Source organism: Podarcis melisellensis (assembly GCF_964234715.1).
Source record: "Podarcis melisellensis genome assembly, chromosome: 15".
NCBI lineage: Eukaryota > Metazoa > Chordata > Lepidosauria > Squamata > Lacertidae > Podarcis > Podarcis melisellensis.
Window position 1 is genome coordinate 42,452,306 of NC_138532.1, and position 13,914 is coordinate 42,466,219.

The 13,914-nt window shown below is 47.5% G+C and overlaps 2 protein-coding genes across 3 annotated transcripts in view; one reads left to right on the top strand and one right to left on the bottom strand.

Moving 5' to 3' along the window:
• Nucleotides 1–8,225, bottom strand: part of SPECC1 (sperm antigen with calponin homology and coiled-coil domains 1) — a 102,733-nt gene extending 94,508 nt beyond the window's left edge. For both annotated transcript variants that reach the window (XM_081890257.1, XM_081890256.1), the window contains exon 1: nt 8,055–8,225. The gene's annotated coding sequence lies outside the window, so the exon portion shown is untranslated. The remainder of the gene's footprint in view (nt 1–8,054) is intronic.
• Nucleotides 8,226–8,397: 172 nt separating this feature from the next.
• TIMM22 (translocase of inner mitochondrial membrane 22) lies at nt 8,398–13,384 on the top strand. Its single transcript, XM_081890729.1, has 4 exons — nt 8,398–8,679; nt 10,710–10,906; nt 11,726–11,798; nt 12,874–13,384. Exons 1-4 carry the CDS (start codon nt 8,433–8,435, stop codon nt 12,948–12,950), a joined length of 594 nt encoding a protein of 197 aa, XP_081746855.1. The 5' UTR covers nt 8,398–8,432; the 3' UTR covers nt 12,951–13,384.
• The last annotated feature ends 530 nt before the right edge of the window (nt 13,385–13,914 follow it).

Below are 13,914 nucleotides of genomic sequence, written 5' to 3' on the forward strand. Positions count from 1 at the left end.
GCGCTAGGCAGAAGTTCCTCTGGTGCTCCTGGGCGGCTGGGTTTGGCCTGCGCCAACCCTCTGAAGATCAGCAACAGTGGAGGGTTGTCCCCAAGGCTCTGTGTTTCAAGAAATCTCTGGGGAGAGCGGCCTCTTGGTGGGGGGTTCACCTCCTCACCTGGGGCGCTTGAGGGGCGGGATGCGGATCAGGGCCTGTGGCGGAGGGTGGAGTTTGAGGTCCCACCCCTCTTGTGGGGTCTGAAGCCTGTCTCGCCGCCCCCACCCCAGTCTCAGAAAAGGCGGGTGACAAGGAAACTTCCCACAATTCCTCGGGGTGATGCCGGACCAGGGGCATTGTTGGAAACTGAGAGGGTGGGGCTATATCCAGCCATCTCCTGGAGCTGCTCAGAGCATCAGGAAGGAATAACAGTAAGAAGGGGTCCTTCTGGGACCCCTCGCTGCTGTGCAAGTCGTGGCGCCAAAGAGCAAAGTTGTGGTTGAAACGAGAGCACGGATGGCGAGGTGAAAAAGAAACAGGGAAGCCAAGACACACAACAGCCAATCCGGACTTGGGTTGGACTAGATGACCCTTGGGACCCCTCTTCCAAGGCTACAACTCTTTGATTCTACGAACTACCTAAGGAGACTGGTCACAGTGTAGATCAGCCTCTGCCCATCACTGCCACCAAAGGAAGCCCCAAGTGACTTGCAGTTGCAAAATTACATAACTATTTAAAAACAGTTAAAACGAGCAGAATTACGCTTTCCGGAGAACTTAAGCTCTGCTGTTGTGTTTTTAAAAGGGGACGCTCTGCAGGTTTCTAGTCCTCATGGATGTAGATGTGCCCTTGAAAGCAGTCAAACAACTCCATATAAATCTCAGGAGCCAGAAAGCTTGGCAAATAAGATTCTCAGTAATAAGAAAGGGATTTTTTTGGGGGGGGGGGTAGGTGGGAAGATGCCAACCTGCTTTGCAGAGCAGCTGCCTCCTCGTGACAGGAAATAGGGCCAGTGGGGATAATTTGTGGAATGCATGTACAGTCGACAAAATGCAGGCTTCTGTGGTGGAAAAAATCTGTGTTTCCTTTTAAAAAAGTTTTTGCAACACCCTGTTGGTCAACTGTACTGTGGTCAAAGGTACAACAATTTTATTTTATTATTATTTCACAAGATTTATCTACTGCTTGGCTGTAAAAAAAACAAACTACTGTACAACGCCCTCCCACCAGATGTCAAAGAGAAAAATAACTACCAAACTTTTAGAAGATATCTAAAGGCAGCCCTGTTTAGGGAAGCTTTTAATATTTAACAGGTTATTGTATTTTAGTGTTTTGTTGGAAGCCGCCCAGAGTGGCTGGGGGGGACCCAGACAGGTGGGCGGGGTATAAATAAATTATTATTAATTATTTATTATTATTATTATTATTATTATTATTATTATTATTATTATTATTATTACTACAATGAACAAACTTCAAAACACTCCACAAAAGGAATAAAACAATAAAACTGTCAATAAAAAGACAGTTAAAAACAACCCCTCAGGTATTAATAATTAAAACTGATGGTAGGCTAAAAACAGATTTATGTCTGCACCCATGAGGACTAGAAACCTAAGTTTCTCTGTTTTTTTTAACAAAAGCATACTCCTTCTCCTCCTTTGCCCCGCAGCATGCAAATTTAAGAGCTTCAGTTAAACAGAAACACAGTGGAAGGGAGTTGTGAAAACAGCTTCTTCTATTATTCTGCCAGCGGAGAAAGTCAAGGAGGGAGGAAATCAGTTTTTTTAGGCTCAAGGGAGCTGTTACAAAAGAACGCCAAGCAGCTCTTGGCTTCCTGGCTGCCTTTTCCAAGCCTTGTATTTTTGGACGCAGGATGGTTTTCCACACAACCACTTTTAAGCTTCCCCTCCCACCCCAAAGAGGAAGAGAGCACTTAGCAAGCCAGAGGAAAGAAATAATAATGATGGTGATGATCATCAGAATAATGAAAAAGAGAAGTGCTTGAGAAACAGGGGCAAAAAGAAGAAGCCGCTCATCTGGAGACTGTTCCCCTTTTCCTTCTGAGCTTGCACACTTTGAATCTGCTGGCTTTGCGTTCCTACAGACGGACGTCCCTCAAGTGCAAGGAAACAAAATGAAGCTATTGCCGCTCGATCCAGTCTCTGTGATTATTTATTATGATCTGATCTGGTATTGCTGTCATTAAAGTATTCATACGTTGCCTTCTCATAAAACATCAGTGTGCAGCAATATAAAAACATTTTTAAAACACACACATGCACACACACAAAATAGTTGTTAAAATTACTAGCTGCTGTTATGTGTCCATCACTGCGCCCTGCAGAGGGTGGCGTTTTATGCCGCGATCTCTTAAATATGGGTGGCCGTTTTAAGCAAGCTTGATTGCAAGAAGCTGCCCTGTATCGGGTGGCCAACAAATTAATTAATTGCCTGATCCATCGTTGCTGGGATAGGGTGTAAGATGACCAAGGAATGGAGGCATGCCATTCCTTCCAAACTGAGCAACTGCATATTTAGAATTAAGGAGCAGGGCGTTCTTCCCCCACGAGGCAGAAGGAGGAGCGCAACTCAGGGTAGAGCAACTGCTATGCATACAGAAGACCCACGGGATCAACCCCCAGCTGAAACCCGGGAGAGCAGATCTCCTGGCGGTCAGCATAGAGAACACTGAGTTAGATGGACCAATGGCCCAACTCAGTATAAGGCAGCTTCCTAGGTTCCAATTCAATCCGCCTCACGCTAGGAACCATGAGGACTAGAACCCTTATTCCCAAGGGAAGAGCTCAGTGGGATCGTGCCTGCTCTGCATGCAGAAGGTCCCAGGATTCAACCTGGGAATGTCCCCTTGTCTGAAGATATGGGCTGGGAGAGAGAACCCCAATCTGAAATCCTTGAGTGCCGCTGCCAGTCAGTGCTGACAATACTTAGTTAGATGGACTTAGGGCCCTCGTATTTACGGGACCGCCTCGCCTGGTATGCCCCGCAGAGGACCTTAAGGTCCATGAATTATCATAGTTTAGAGGTCCCAGGCCCTAAGGAAGTCAGATTATCCTCCACCAGGGCCAGGGCCTTCTCAGTGATGGCTCCAACCTGGTGGAATGCTCTGTCCCATGAGACCAGAGCCCGGCAAGATTTAACTTCCTTCCATAGGGCCTGTAAGACAGAGCTATTCCACCTGGCTTTCAACTTGAACTTAGCCTGATCTTTTATTCCCCTTCCTTCCCTCCCCCTCTCCTTTTTATGAAGATTACCCGCTCTGGGATCCCACAGCTAATTCTCCCATGGTCTCCTTGCTGGCTCAAATAGGACTAATTTAGCCAGCTAGCCCTGGTGATCATCTAATGTTTATTGGATGGATTTCCCCCCTAAATTGATTTTTGAGTTCTGAATTTATTGTTATTCGCGTTTTATACTGTATTTTATGCTATTTTTTTGTTGTATCAATTAAGTGTTTTAAATTTGTTGTTAGCCGCCCTGAGCCTGGCTTTCTGAACCGGGAAGGGTGGGGTATAAATAAAAATTTATTATTTCTTATTATTATTATTTATTAAACAGCATAAGGCCACTTACTGTGCTGTTACGGGACAGGGCTGTTTCTCAGAGGCAGAGTGCCTGCCTGGCATGGCCCGGGGTTCAATTTCCTGAAAGTATCTCCAGTTTAAAAAAGAAAGGGGGGGGGATGAAGGTGGAGAATCTAGACTAGAAGATGATTTGGTATAAAAGGCGGCTTCTAATGCCTGCTGGATTCACAACACAGAAGTGAGGAGGGTCAGGAAGCCGCTCTGCCCACTCAAGGCTTTGCTCACAGAAAGAGAAACTGAGGGACGCTGGCAGGGAAGGGAGACGTGGACTCTTTTCAGAAATGCTGGCCATAATCACAAGGGAAAGAAAAGGAAGCCACAATGTTTGGTCAGGCCCATAATTAGACGGCGAGACGAAGGCCCTGATCCCGCTCAGACTGCAGCCTCCGAGCTGGCAGAAGACGAGGCAACAGTCCAGTTTAAACCACAGGCCATTTGGGGGGCTAAATGCTGGGGCTGTAAATACCACTAATAAACTATCCACTCCCAGTCCTTGTGGCCTGAAGGAATGTAGGGGTAGCAGGGGCCACAGAATAAGATCTGCCTGGAGCTACCAATGCAAGGAAACTTTGGAGCGGATCCTGCCAAGTTCGACAGCGTGGCTGCCTCCGAGGGTGCTCAGCCGTCCGGGCCCAGCTAAAAAGAAAACAGCTGAGTCGTCAGCCGGCTTCCCCTGCGTCGTCGCACAAGCTGAACTGCTGATTCCTCAGGATTTCGGACCCGCCGACGCAGTGGGCATGGCGAGTGGGTGGAGCAAGCAAAGACACGAAACAGGAGAAATTGGCAAGAGGTGGGCAGGCAGAATATATCCAAGGGCATATGGAGAGCAGAAAGTCCCAAGAGACAGAAAGAGAGTTGAGTTGGATTGCTCAGGGAGAGAAAGAGAGGGATCGGCGTTGTTGCATAACCAAAAGCACCACCTCTCTGGAGAGAACTTGAGCGTTAAGAGCTTAGGGAGACATCCAGGGCTGAGAGACAGACAAGTGTTCATACAGATGCAGCTCCGAGGGCCTTCTGGCAGTTCCTTCACTGCAAGAAGTGAGCTTGCAGAGGGCCTTCTTGGTGGTGGCACCTGCCCTGTGGAACACCCTCCCACCAGAGGTGTGCAGGAGTGTGTGGAAGCTAGCCTGCAGTACAAAGCTAAAAATTACATCTGTCGCCCCACCCACTTTTGCCTCTGGCCCCACCCACCTCTGGCAAGTGGCCCCCAGAAAGGGAATGTGGCCCCGGGGCTGAAAAAGCTCCCCTGCTTCTGTGCCAGATCCTTTTTCGCCGAAGACCTTCTGCATGCATAGAGCACATGGTCCACCGCTGAGCCCCAGGCCCCAATCCATAACCTCCGTTTTACTTGTGGTTCAACTACGCCCCCCTCACTTTGAGGGACAACCTCCCTCCTCCCCACCTGCGATGGTTCCCCTGGGCCGAGCCATCAATCACGCCTCCTTCAACACACTTTATTAAAAATAGCAAACCGATTATTTCTGCCGCAACAGCCATAGCCGCTCAGGGAAGGCTGGCACCCGCCTGCCAGCGAGGCACCCTGTTCCAGCAGTCGCTATGGTGACGGGATATTTAAAGGGGGAGCCGGGAAGAGAAACGATCATTCTTCTGCACAGGGTGGGTAGGAGCATGCCAGGCTTGCGAACGGAGGACAGGTTCACCGGCAGTTCCAAGCGAGCGTGGCGATGGAACAGTGTTCCTTTCCTCTCCAAGTTGAGCAGGCAAATGTCACATTAGAGCAGCATCACTGACCGAATTATGTAACACAGCAACCCTTTCCAATGGAACACACACTTCTTTGAAAAAGTCACACGTGCAGCGATGGAATATGAGCACTGAGAAAGCCTGCAGGATCAGAGAGCCCACAAGAGCGCTCTCCACTCCTGAGGGTCCCACCAACTGGTATTCAGAAGCATTCCTGCCTCTGACCATGCAGGAAGAGAGCATAGCCAATCTGGCTATTAGCCATCAATAAAACTCCCCTCCATGAATCTGTCTAATCCTCTTTTAAAGCCATCCAAGTTGGTGGCCATCACTGCTTCCTGTGGCAGGGAGTTCCACAGTTAAACTATGCTCTGTGTGAATAAGCGCTTTTAAAATCTGCCCTGAATCTTCCAACATTCAGCTTCACTGGATGCCCACAGATTCAAGTGTTAGAGAAGGAGAAAAAATATTTCTCTTTCCACTTTCTCTTTCTCCCATGTACAGTTTTATAACCTTCCATCAGGTCACCATAGTATGGAACCTACCTAGCAATATGTTTTTGAACTTACAAAGCTTTAAACTTCACATCAAATCTTCACATCTAATGTGAAGGTCCGGCACCGATCAGAAGCTGCTGCCAGTTAGAGTGGACAATACTGGCTTAGATAGACAAGAAATCTGAGCTGGAATGAAGCACCTGCAACTGTTGGTGCCAGAAGAGACTCATCAGCTTTAGGCGGATGCGGGAGGCATTTTGGAGAAAGAGCCATCACATTCCATGGTATTTCCTTGGATTAAATAGGTTTGGCAGGCAATTCAAAAGCCCCCTACAACATCTGCTTACTCCCCAATGTGAAAACAAGTGCACTATGAAAACCTGTTATTCCAGGGGTGGCCCAAGACATTTTGTGCCTGAGATGGAGTCAAGATGCACAGTAAAGCTGTTTTTTTGGATACTTGAGGGACACTAAGCAGCACAGAATGGAAGATGGCAGGATCCCCAAGGACGTACTCTATGGAGAGCTGGCTTCAGGGACTAGGCCTGTCAGCAGACCAATTCTGCAGTACAAAGATGTCTGCAAAAGCGACAGGAAGGACTGGCAACATTAACTTTGTCACAGGCCTGTGCAAAGCTTGTCTGAGACCTGGAGCAGGAGTCTTGTTAGAATAAAATTATAAACAGACAAATATTCAGCTGGTCCTTGGCGGGGGACCCCAACCAACTGAGCCCCCTGAGGCCTGGGGCAAGTGTACCCAGTTGCCCCCCACTCTGCATGGGCCTGTCCTGCCATATGTCCTTGCAGTGCCTGGAGACAAAACGGTCAAGTTGTATATCCACAGCAGTGACCAAAGGAGGAATGACAGCTGGGAGGAGCACAAAAAGAAACAACATCTGCAGCAGCAGCACCAGACGCCTTCCATCTGCCCCAGCTACAACAAAACATGTCTCTCCTGTATCAGTCTCTACAGCCACAGCAGACGCTGTAACTATCCAACAGTTTGACTTCACTCAGGGATTTTTCCCACCGTAACTCAGTTCCAGCACCTCTCAGGTGGGTGCCATTGCCATTGCCATTATAAGACAAGGGAGGAGTTCATTGTGAGTTCCAGCCCCTCTTTTTCTTGAAAAATAGCACTGACTTCAGTTCACCCCATTGTTTTACCAGACAGATGGATGTCAACAACTGAGGGGGGAAATCCCATAACTGCTTCTTCCTTGGGTGTGGGATACAATAATAATAATAAAATATTAAATAATTGATTTGCTGGCCTTTCACAACATCCCAAATCAACTGCTCAGTGGCAGGCCCATTTCCAAACCACCTTCAGGTATCTGGAAATACTTAATTTCTGAGTCACCAGTCTTCCTCACACCCCCAACTCTTAATTAGAGTTGGTGTGCCAGTCAATGTATTTATGCTACGAAGGGCAGTATACAAATTTAATTGCTAATAATACATTGTCAACCAGCCACTTTGTATTTAACTACAATCAGGCATTATCATAACTTCCATGAAAGCCCCAGGGTACGTAAAAGATTTAAAAAGTTTACTATGCCACAGGCCCTGGTGGGATAGAGCGTCAGGCTAGGCCCAGAAAGGCCCCACTCAGCCACAAAGCTTACTGAGTGACCTTGGCTTTGGAACAACTGCCACCTCTCGGCCTAACCCTAATAAAGTTTTAGCAAGGCTAAAAAGGGATATGCAGGAGCCACACTGAATGGAGAGTCAGATAAAAATAGCACAACCCAGATAGTATGATATAGTTGGTCAGAGTGGCACACTAGGGCCTGGGAGACAAGGGTTCAAATCCCCACTCAGCCATGAAGATAACTGGGTGTGGCCTTGGGCCACAGCCACTGCTTCTCGGCCTAACCAACCTCACAGAGTTGTTGTGGGGGTTAAATTAGAGCTGGGGCAGAGGGAGACCATGTACACCACCTTGAGCTCCTTGGAGAAAATGGTGGGACACAAAAGCAAGAAATAAAAAAATAACTATTAAAATTCCTGATAAGTTATTTGTGCAATGGCTGAAACACTTGGTCAGTTGGCAATCAAGGTACACCCTTGACAATTCCACCCCACCCCTCAATACAGTATTGTAAAAATGTAATTATTAATTGAATATATAATACGGTATAATAATTTAGTACCCCACTGCAATATCAGGGAGCCCCTTTACACAATTCGGGTGCCTCTTTTCTCCCTCAGCAGCAGCCCTCAAGGACCCGTCAGTTCTAGGCCTGCCTCACCTGGAGCACACTTACCTGTCCCTTCCAAAGATGCTCCCGTCTGGTCCTCCTAGGCAAACTCTCTCCTATGCAACGGCTCCTAGCACGCCCGGCAGGGGGCCACCTCGCGCAAGTCCAGCTCTTCCACCGCCCCAGAAAACTACACGTCCCATGCTGCTTAAGGCCATCCCCACAGAGCGACGCGCCTGGAATGCATGCCGGGAGTCGTAGTTTCGGCGGCGGCAAGCGGCTTGAGAGACGGCGCTTGCGCAGTGTTGAGTTTAAAAACCGCCAAGCGGCCAACATTTCCCGTGAGCCTCGGCAGCACGAATCCTATTGGGAAAGCCGGGCGCTGCGGAGCAAGGCATGACGGGAGTCGTAGTCTTGGTTTTCTGAGGCGGGGAACGGACAGTTATGGCGGCGGCCTCATCTTCCACGGGCCCGAGTAGGCCCGACGAAGCTGCGGTGCCCCCCGGGGCGCTGCAGTACAGCCTCTTGCTGGAGCACTTGGTGGGCGAGAAGCGCGGGCCGAGGCAGGCGAGGGCCTTGGACCCGGCCGCCCTTGGGGGCTTCCCGGCGCCGGCCAAGAGCCCCGAGCAAAAGATGGTCGAGCGGGCCATGGAGAGCTGCGGCTTCAAGGCGGCGCTGGCCTGCGTCGGGGGTGAGTCGTGGTGAGGAAGGACGGAAAGAGGGGTTTCGTTTGGTGGTGGGGCGTCTCTTTTTTTGGTTTTGCGAAAAAGTTACTTGGGCCTTCCCAGCGGCCTACCTTGCAGGGTTGTCGTGAGAAAGACCTTAAGCGAAGAGCGCATGCGCCAGTTATGCTCATTAGCGTCGGTGGAGCTATATTTGTGGTGAATAACAATGTGGATTTTTATTCTAAATTATTCTATGTTTTATTTTAAATTTATTATTTTAAATTTCTAGTTTTTATTATTAGCCCCAGGTTTTATAATCTGAGAGGTGCAATAATAATAATAATTTTATTTATACCCTGCTCATCTTGCTGGGGTATAAAGATTATAATAATAATCTAAATTGCACCTCTCAGCTTCTACAACTTGAGGCTAATAAGCGCTGGCCTACCTTGCAGGGCTGTTGCAAGAACAGCCACAAGGGAAAAGAGCATAAAATGCTTATTAGCAACAGCACAGCAAGCCTTGTGAAAATGCGTTCCTGCAGGCCCACAATATATTTGTGGTTAATAACAATCATTGTGGATGTATTCTATATAGCATTGTATCTCTCAGCTTCTACAACTTGGGGCTATGAAGAACCAACCTACTTTGCAGGGTTGTTGCAAGAACGACCACGAGTGAAAAGAGCACTGCGTAAATTATTATTAGCGATGGCATAGCAAGACCTATTAAAAGTTTTCCTGGAGGCCCACAATATATTTGTGGCTAATAAAGAAGCAGGAGAGTTTCAGTGTCATTCATAAAGGCATGCCCATTTGGAAGCCGTCAGAAAATATGTCCTTGCTATTATTGAGCCTTTAGTGGTATAGAAAAGCATCTGTATGGCATTTTAGAGCACTTAGAGCTCGATAATAGTAATGAAGAATTGTGCACTTGCTTATTAAACATTTAATGAATGCACTTTTCTTTAGTGGGCTCATCAGCTGCAAAGCATTAAGTGGCAGGATGTTGAGTATATATAATATTGCCTTTATACAAATCTATGGTGCGACCACATTTGGAGCACTGTGTATGGTTCAAAAGGATGTTTTAGATGTGGAAAAGGTTCAAAAGCTGGCAGCCAAGATGATCAAGGGGATGGAGCAACAGCCCCATGAGGAAAGTCTGCAGCATTTGAGACATTTTAGTTTAGAGAAAAGGCGAGTCAATGGTGACATGATAGAAGATAGATAAAATTATTCATGGCATGGAGAAAGTGGAGAGAGAAACGTTTGTCTCATAACTCTAGAACTCAGGGACATACAATGAAGCTGAGCATTGAAGGATTTGCAACAGACAAAAGAAATGGCTTATTCATGCAGTACATAGCTAATCTATGGAACTCACTCACACAGGAGGCAGGGATGGACACCAAAGAGAATTGCTTTAAAAGAGGTTTAGACTGATTGATGGAGAGTAAAGGTAATCAGTACCTACTAACCTTGATGGCTATGTTTTCCTTCCATTGTCAGAGTCAATATGGCCCTGGTTGCCAGTTTGCTGGGAAACAGAAATGGGGAACGAAGTGCTGTTGCACGCAGGTCCTGCTTGTAGCAGTGGTGTAGGAAGGGGGGGTGCGGGCCGCCCTGGGTGTCATCACTGAGGGGGGTGACCACGGAGCCTGGCCTGCAGCGTGCCCAAGACACATCTCTCCTGGGGAGTGACATGGCGGCTCAGGTACCTGCAGGCTCCGCGCTGCCCAAAACGGTAACGTGGGGCTTGCAGACTCCTTGGAGGTTTCGCACAGTGTGCTCTGCGGGACATTTGTGCCACCCCGGGCGCCCGAGCAGCTAGCTATGTCGCTAGCATGTGGGCTTCCCATTGAGGCATCTGGTTGGCCCCTGTGAGAAAAGGATACTGAATTAGATGGGCCACAAGCCTCCCCTGATTTCATGTGTCCGAGCAGAGTGGCCTGAAATTGAGGAGATGAGGACGCTTCTGAGAAACAACACTGAAATGGAATTTGGAGCCTGTCACCCTGCGAATTGTCTTGCCAACTTTTCTGTTTACTTGGCAGGATTCGTGCTGGGAGGTGCCTTTGGTGTGTTCACGGCCGGCATCGATACCAATGTGGGGTTTGACCCCAAGGATCCGTACCGCACGCCAACAGCCAAAGAGGTCTTGAAAGACATGGGGCAAAGAGGGATGTCCTACGCCAAGAATTTTGCCATTGTCGGTGCCATGTTTTCCTGCACTGAATGCCTGGTGGAGTCTGTGAGTAACTCTCTGGCTTTGATCTGCTGGTTTCTTGAAATGATTTTCTTATTTAAATATAACATCTCACACTGTAAGCTGTCATTCATGCCAGCCTTAAAGCCACAGTCTTCAGTAGGACTGTATGCATGACTAAAAGTGACACTCCTGAATATCTCTGTGGTCTTCCCACCAGGGCATCTCATCTAGTTGGCCACTTTGACCTGACCCAGCAGGGGAACTCTCATGTTCTCATCTCAAGCCACTAGATTTATTCCCCACCCAACAGTACAAAAGCAGCACTGCTACTGCTATTGTGATTGATTGATTCTTACAGTATTTCTTAGGTGCCTTGGGCCAGATACAACTATTTATACAAGATAAAATATTAAAAACAGTTTCAGATAAATTAGTCGCAAAAATAGGGTGGGTCCTGAAAGATGTGGATTTTCAGCATATGATGAAAGCTTATGACGATTGCTTTGAGGATTGGTGTTTTGTTTTTGGGTTTTTTACAATCAAGCTGTATATAAATTGTATGATTGTATTGTGTATATAAATTGTATGAAATAAATACAAAAGGTGCCTGGCTCACCTCTGTAGGAAGGGAATTCCACAACTTAGGGGCTGCCACAGAAATTGCCCTCTCCCAGGCCACCCCACCCTTTGAACTTTCAAGGGCAGTGGACCAAGAGGGCACCCTCTGCCAATAGTAACACTCAGGAGGGTCTGTAGGAGGAGGTGGTCTTTCAGACATCTGGGGCCTAAGTGGTTTAGAATTGGTTTTGTATGCAGAGGTTCATGTGGCTGGTCTTGATGTTGTGTTTCTCATTTCCCTAGTATCGAGGCAAGACTGACTGGAAGAACAGCGTGATGAGTGGGTGCATTACTGGAGGGGCCATTGGCTTCCGGGGTGAGTCGTGTTGCCGTTGAGCAGTTGCTGGGCTCCTTTGGATCCTGATAAAGACAGAATGCTGCAGGCTCTACTGCTCCTAAATGTTATGGCCAGGAAGTAATATGAGCCATAGCACAGAACAGGATGTTGGACTGCAACTCCCACCTCTCCTATCCTAGGCTGTGGCAGCTGTGGCTGATTGGAGTTGGAGCTCAACAGCATCTGGGGGACCACAAGTTGCCCACGCCTGGCTACAATCCTGGCCTTATTTAACTTGGAATAAGCCTCACTGAATTTAGTAGGACTTACTGTAGTAGACATGGCTAGAATTGTGCTGTTAGTCTTAGCACCTGCTCCAAGGAGCTGGAACTGCTTGCTGAAGGTGAATTGTCTCATCCTTTCTCTGATGACCTTCCGCTGACAGATAGGTGCATTTTCTGTTTATACAGGGATTTGTCCTCATAAGCTGACTTGTGGCCACTGTAGATGCTGTGGCTCAGTCAGGTGGTGTTTTTCCCACTGACTGCTTGGATCATGGATGGAAAACCTCTGATTTGGTCTAAGGGTTCAATCCTTAGGATGGCCTGTAGTTTCAGTCCCCACTGGAATCTCCCAAGTAGAGCTGGGAAAAGGACTCCCTGCTTGAAAACCTACAGAGCTACTGCCATTCGGTGTAAACCATACTGAGCTAGATAGAGCCGGGCAAGTTAAAAATTAAGAGTGTTAATCTTCCCTAAGAGCATTAAATGGTTTTCTGAACAGCTTCTAGCTAAGCTTGTTATGTTGGGTCCGATTGGTTTAAACGTCTTTGAAAGGGAAAGACAGCTGGCGCTACCTGAATCCCATCTCTGCGTTTGCAGCCAAGAGTTGTTGCTTCTGGTCTTACTGAGTGCTCCAGTTTCTAGGGCCAGGACCTGGTTCAGGTCATCCTCTGTAGGGCTGAAATAAAAGGAATATTTTACAAGGGGTTGGAACCAAACCTGCTAGTGGAAGTGATCTTTTTTGCTTTCCAGCCAACAATATAGGCTTAGCTACAGGAAAGAAACGTGATTATGTGCTGTTGTGCTGACTGCCTTTTCCTTTTGCCTTGCAGCTGGCCTGAAAGCCGGGGTCCTTGGCTGTGGGGGCTTTGCTGCATTCTCTGCAGTGATTGACTACTACTTACGGTAGCAGCTGATGCCAATGAAGGAGGACCTTCTGGTGTGAACTGTGCAGGACAGCTGGCCCAACTCACTTTCCTGTTCCTGACAACCGATTAAGGAAAGGGGAAAGGTTTCTGAGAGCTGTGTCCTAGAAAACAGGATACACATCCAGCCCGTGGGCAGAGTCAGCAAGTCATCTAAGCAAAGTGTTGTTCAAACATCGTTGGAGAGGTACGACTAGGTGTTAATTCCAAGGACTGCCTGTATTCTCTTAACTCCTTCTGCTAAGTGTATGCATTTGCTGTGGCAAGCATAAAAGCTGTTACAGCGTGTCAGCACTTGCTACAAACACAAGCTCGTAGCTTCATGACTATGTCGGATACAGGAGAAAATTGAAAGATTTAATTTATTCCACGCCTTGTCAAGTGTTTGATGCTAATGAAACAAGAACAATATTTCCTAGATGCTGTGGTTAGTTGTTTGTCAATGGATATCAAATTTAAATTAGGTGTCTGAAATGGAGCTTGACATCTACAAATTCATTGAGGTGAGATCATTCTACAGTTATTAGTCATGTTCGCTGCATAGAACCTCCTTTTACAGAGGCAGTATACCTTTGAACGCCAAACAGCAGGGGAGGGTTGTTGCCTTCATTCCCTGCCTCTGCACTGGCAGAGATGTTTGGCTGGTTACTGCTGGAAACGGTATACTGGGTTAGAAGGATCCAGTAGTGAGGCTATCTGTAGATTCCTGTTATACGATAGTAAGGAGTAAAGTACATTCTCTTGGGTACAGGCAATGTAAAGCTGGAAGCAGCTCTCCTGCCTTCCACACTAAGCTTGGTAACCTAGGGCCCCTCTCCATACCACAGTACATTCTGGGAAGAGACCCTTAGGAGAAAAGGGAGGATGACTCTGCCAGTGACCAAGAAAAAGTGGGGTTTTGTCCCCTGCAGATGTTACAGATGCTTGCCAGGAGAGCTCAAGCTTCCA